We start from the raw sequence: 5,471 nt of genomic DNA, 5'->3' as shown, positions 1-5,471 counted from the left end.
AACCAGTTGTGCTTTCTCCTTCTTTGTGTCATTGCTGTGTGCTTGTAGAAGGCACACCCCTTTTCTCACCAGTTTCTTCTACTTCCCTGTTTGCCCTGACAGCCATCGTGCCGTGCAAATAAGAGAAAATGACGAGCCAAAAACCAGACGAAGTAAATGTGAATAACATCTCGATGTGTAATGCACCATTAGCATATCTGGGTTCATTTTTTCTTTTATTAGCATTTTATTTGGTTTGAAAGCGTTTGGGGTAATGCGCCACCAAAAGGGGCGCCGTTGATTATAGCATTTTTTTTATTTTATCTGTATGTGCATCATCGATTACTTACTTTTATGTTTCCAGTTGTTGCCGCGTTAGAAAGTGACGCGGATGCGGTTGTTTCTTTGGCGACAAAGCCACTAATCCCGTACTTCTGCCACTACCTTCTTCGTGGGGATGCCGACTGGTGCGGGGCCACAACCGGGCGCCAATCCGTATGCTTAGAATGAGCCCGTTTATAATCGCCCCATGCTTTCTGAATACATTCGTTGCACTTGTGGATGAGTGCTGGATAAAGCAAGTGCCCTTTTGGAGGGGGATGCTGGGCGCATACTTTGTGTCTTTCCCACTCTTTTAATTTTCCTTTTAGGGAAAAGTAGACAGCAGGCCATTCGTCGCCGTTGGCGTCTTTTCGCTGTTGGCGTTGACTACCACACCTGGTGCCCGGAGCGTTGCTTTAGCACCGGGAGGAGGCGAAGGAGCAAGTTGCAAGGTGTGGTGGTGGGAGGTATGATTGCCGGTGTTGCGGCCGCCGCCATCGCTCCCATGCACCACAGGACCGCGTTGCCAGCCCCTGCTGGCTTCTTGGAGCCGCGTAGTTTTAGCCATGGATGCAGCCAAGCGGTTGGATCGTCGGTGTGTGTGTGACTCTTGGCGTGATGTTGGTCGCTGTCGTTCTGGCACTGGCGTACGTTGTGCACAAGTGACTGAAGCGAATGAGTGCGGGGGAGCATGAGGGGCCCAGCGGAGGTGTGGGGATGGACAGGGGGGGGGGGGGGTGTGCCCACCATTGGCAGCCACTGGAGGAAGCAGCGCCCCGTCAAAAGGAACAGACGTCGCGTTCTGGAGTGTGTGAGAAGCTTCTTGTGCCCGTGGAGGTTTGTAAATGTTTTCTTAGTCACCATCAGTTTTTCATTTTCGTTTTGTTCTGTTTTATTATTTGCTCTTTTTGTTGAAGTGCGTATTCGAACTACACACTAGGTGTGTGTGTTGTGGCGCTTGAGCGTCATGTTTGCGGCAGCGCCGGAGTTGCCTGCACTAAAATTTTATTTGCGTAAGTAGGAGCCGGCTTAACGCAGGGGTGCGTGGTTTATTGATTCTGCCTATGGTGTTCATCGTCCTGTTTATTCCACTTCACGGCCGTCCTTTTTCTTTTTTGTTCTTTGCTGCTTTCTAGTTTTGACTTGCTCTCCATTGTATTTCCCGCGCGAGTGTATTTTGGTGTGTGTGCCCGGCGAGTGCCGCTTCACCTGTGGATGCTCCATGCGTGGATGGAGCGGCAACTACTCCTCCTCATCCCTTCTTTGCCGTGATTCTCCGTACAACTGAAGAGCGCAGTGGTAGGGGACACCCAGGCGACGCAGAGAGTCCTTCGGTGTGTGCGTGCGTGTTGTTGTTTTTATCGGTCTTTCCTCCGTCCCCCACGCTCGTTTCGCAGAGGACGCCATGCACGTTACGGTGGGCACCGTTCCCCAGGAGCGCCAGCCTGCTCCGCGGCCTAGCCGGCGCGAGTGGACGGTTTGCCTCCCGCGCCTATGTGCCGATCTGCACTGTGTTGATGGCGCTTTGGAGCTCTGGAATTGTGGCAGTTGGCCTCTACCGGCGCTTCGGCCACAGTAAGACGCGTTCAGTGGAAGTTGGAGGAGGAGGAGGAGGAGGGGGCGCCGTGACTTGTGGAGGCAGCCCCAGGAGGAGGAATTGCTCTTGATTGACCTTCCAACTTCTGTGGAGGGACTTGACGCCCCACAGCGACTTGGAGGGGGGAAAGAAAGGAAAACAGTGGGTGGGGTGTTGACACAGATCCATACAAAAATGTATGCGTGTGTAGGCGGCAATTGGTGGTTGTTTTTTGTGGTTTGCTCTCCTCCCTCGCCTACTCATGCGTTTGCTCTTGCCATGCGTTTTAGTCATTCATCCAGGCGAAGAGAGGCCCGGGCAGGGAGGGAGAAATACATTTGCCGTGAATGTCGGCGCCTGTTTCTTTACATTGTTGTTGGCGGTCGTATTGTCAGTTGTCCGGCTGCTTAAAAAAAAACAAGAAGCGAACGATATTTCACAGCGAGGGGATGAGGAGCGTGGGGAAAAAGCAAGCGACAGTACAGCACTGCGACGACGTGAGAAGTGGAGACAGGCCTGTACCTCACCTCTGCGTCTCTTCCTTCCCTTTACTTCCTTTGCGTGTGGCGCTCCATTCGCCACGTGCGTGGCGCGTGTCACGGGTGTGACGCCCCCTGTGCCTTTTCCACCCCTCCCCGTCTGCAGCGGCCCTCGTGAAGGGCAGCCCCCGTGGCAGCGGAACTGGGTGGTCCTGGGCGTCGCACTTCGCCTCGTCTAGTTTGGAAGCTTTGCTGCGGTGCTTGTGGCGCAGCGGAGGCGCCTCCTCCACGCCAAGGGGAAAGGCGTGGATGGGGCCTCCTAGGCGGGGCCGTCGATGGGCGCGGCGGCCGCCGGCGAACTGCCACCGCCGCCAACGGCGACGGCCGCCACAAAAAAGTGTATCTGAGTATGTGCGCCTTCTCGGCCATCGGCGAGGAGGCCGCGATGTGGTTAGAGGGAGGTTTTAAACGAGCGGGCGGGCGAGTTATGGGTGGTCCTCTCCTCGTTTCGTCTCCGCGTCCCTTCCAGCTGCGCGTAAAACAGGAACAAAAGGCCCCATTTGCCGCCCAAGGCAGGAGTATGAATTGCAAGGAAAGAGCTATTTGCCGCCTAGCTAATCAACGGCAAGGCAATTGCTTTTGCTTTTCTCCCCCTCCGCTGTTTGCGTTATTGGCGTCGTTTCTCTTTTACTTCTTGTGTCTCTCGAACTTGGAAGCCTGCGGGTATTTCTTTTTTTTTCTTTGTCCTTGTTGTTTTTGCCCCTTTTCCCTCTCCCTCGATTGCTACTGAGAGTGGAATCATATTGCCTTTGCTGTGTGTGTGACTGCCGCCTGTGGGCGAGGAGGAAAAGCTGTGGCAACGTGAGGCGGAGGATTCACGGGTCGGGGGCCTGTTCCCGCGAGCAGTCATGCTGTTAATTAAAATCGTATATGTGGTTCTCTGTGCCCTCCTTGTCCTTCCTCTTCTTCTGCTTGTTCTTTGTTGCTTCCGTTGGAGTTCGCGCATGCGTTTGCTTCATGAACCTGCGCAAGCAAGCTTGCGGTCGACCTCTAAGCATGGCTCGTGCAGGCAGACGCAAGGTGGTGCAGCATGATTTCTACGACGAGGCAGAACAGGTCGCCGGGGTTGTGCTTTTGAACAGTCCGGCAAACGGTCGCTGGGAGTATGAGGAATATTTGAGACTCCTGCGTGTGCGGCGGTTCAATCAGCGGAAGCCGGAGTTGCCTGTTGGCCGGTGCTACTTTGTTTGCGCAGATGGAGCTTACCCCCGTCTGCGGACGTACTTTGAAGAAGAGCAACGGCGTCGTCCAGAGTTGTGGCCGTTTGCTCATGTTCCTCTCTGCGACGCCGTCATTGGCGATATGGACTCCTACTTGGATTCTTTACCCAAATGCGGTATTCATGGAGGCACCGACGGCAAGGGACTTCAAGACTCAATGCCCGCTGACGGGTACGCAACGGTGGACGAAGTTCCTGCCTCTATCTTGGGTCGAATCCGGGACAGATACACTTCTACTCTTGCCGAGTTCCATCGCGTGCGTGCAGCCATGGAGGGAGCCCCGTTGGAGCAGTGGGATAAGCTGCAGGCAGAGCACAAAGACGCGTCGTCCTCGCTCCCTTTTTGGATACACATCCGCTGTCAGGACACGAACGACTTCATGAAATCATTGATGCTCTTCAAGCGACTGCGAGAGCAACACATGGAAGACTTTGTTGCCGTTCCGCCGCCTGTTCTGCGAACGGAGAGTGGTATGCGGCTATTGGAAACCGGTGGCGCGGTTGACCCAACTGTTGGAAGCGAAGGCCTTGACATTGACCCCCAGCGGGAGAGCGACTTGTGCGCGGAGGCATGCAAAGAGGAGGCGGTGTTGCTACCGACGTACGTTTGCTTTGGTGGCCTTGGCGGCCGATTTGACCACGAAATGGCTGCCATCTCGGTCGTTTTGGCATTCAGCGAAGACGCCCATGTTGTGCTGACGAACTCCGGCAACACTCTATTTGCCTGTCAGCCCGATGGCTGGACGCAACTGGTACGACATGCAGGTTGCGAAGGCGTGGTGTCTGGCCTTATTAACTACGGTACCATGAAGGAGTGCGAGGTCAGCGGACTGCAGTGGAACGTTGTGATTGGGCGGGGAAAGCCAAGTGAATCGCGGGAATTGGTTCTGGGCTTTGGCAAGCTGATCTCGGCGTGCAATCCGATTCGCCACGAGGTTGTCACGGTTGACCTTCGTTGTCTACGACCCTTGACACTGAGCACAATGGAGTCTTGCGCGACAACAGCGGGGCCCGCGACGGCGTGCGGCGATGGGGCGGATGCCTACCACAACCCACCCACAATCTTTACTGTCGAGCGACGCAGAGGGGATGAGAAAGAAGTTGGCCGCTCGCACTGAGCTCATGTTCGCTGCCCACCCCACCCCCTCCTCCCTCCTGAATTTATAGATGTAAGCAATTGGTGGGCGTTTTCAGCAGCTCTGTACTTGATTCGAGGCCGTGTGGGTGAATTTGCCAGCGGGTTAGATTTAGTGGATGATTGCCGTTATTAGCTATCTTTACTGATTATATTTTTGTATGTGGCTACATGGTTTATGTTCCCAAGTATTACCGTGCTGGAGGGCAGTACAATTGTGGTGTTTTTCCTTTTCTTTTTTCTGTTTGTGGCCTTCGTTACCCCTATTGCCCTACTTCTGCCACTACCTTCTTCGTGGGGATGCCGACTGGTGCGGGGCCACAATCGGGTGCCAATCCGTATGCTTAGAATGGGCCCGTTTATAATCGCCCCATGCTTTCTGAATACATTCTCTGTACTTGTGGATGAGTGCTGGATAAAGCAAGTGCTCTTTTGGAGGGGGATGCTGGGCGCATTGGCCCAACATTTGACCTTTTTTTTTTATTGTCATTTTCTATCTTTCTCTAGGAATATTTTACCCCGCAATTTTTTAGGTGCATTTTTGTTTGTTTGTGGCGTATTTTTATCTGATGCTCAAGTTGTGGGGCGATGATTTGCGCTCTTGAGTAGGACATGTTTTTTTTCCTGGTGCGTTTTTGTTGGTCATGCCATGGGGCGTATCTGTGAATGTTGATACACAGACTTATGGACGCGTTATTTACA

At 53.7% G+C, this 5,471-nt stretch overlaps 2 protein-coding genes across 2 annotated transcripts, besides 2 other annotated features; one reads left to right on the top strand and one right to left on the bottom strand.

Annotated features, from left to right (window-relative positions):
• Nucleotides 1-687: 687 nt before the first annotated feature.
• Tco025E_08915 (uncharacterized protein) lies at nucleotides 688-993 on the bottom strand (the record flags this gene model as incomplete). Its single annotated transcript, XM_029375746.1, has 1 exon — nucleotides 688-993. The coding sequence occupies one exon, from the start codon at nucleotides 991-993 to the stop codon at nucleotides 688-690; it is 306 nt and encodes a 101-aa protein (XP_029224120.1).
• A 905-nt stretch (nucleotides 994-1,898) lies between these two features.
• Nucleotides 1,899-1,921: a microsatellite.
• A 1,381-nt stretch (nucleotides 1,922-3,302) lies between these two features.
• Nucleotides 3,303-3,335: a sequence feature (GA-rich).
• A 37-nt stretch (nucleotides 3,336-3,372) lies between these two features.
• Tco025E_08914 (putative thiamine pyrophosphokinase) lies at nucleotides 3,373-4,752 on the top strand (the record flags this gene model as incomplete). The annotated part of the gene is made up of 1 exon (XM_029375745.1): nucleotides 3,373-4,752. One exon carries the CDS (start codon nucleotides 3,373-3,375, stop codon nucleotides 4,750-4,752), a length of 1,380 nt encoding a protein of 459 aa, XP_029224119.1.
• Nucleotides 4,753-5,471: the final 719 nt, after the last annotated feature.

The sequence above is a fragment of the Trypanosoma conorhini genome, assembly GCF_003719485.1.
Source record: "Trypanosoma conorhini strain 025E chromosome Unknown Tco_14.4_contig_00912, whole genome shotgun sequence".
Lineage (NCBI taxonomy): Eukaryota > Euglenozoa > Kinetoplastea > Trypanosomatida > Trypanosomatidae > Trypanosoma > Trypanosoma conorhini.
The sequence above is the reverse complement of the archived record's forward strand: the minus strand, read 5'-3'. Positions and strand labels throughout refer to the sequence as shown.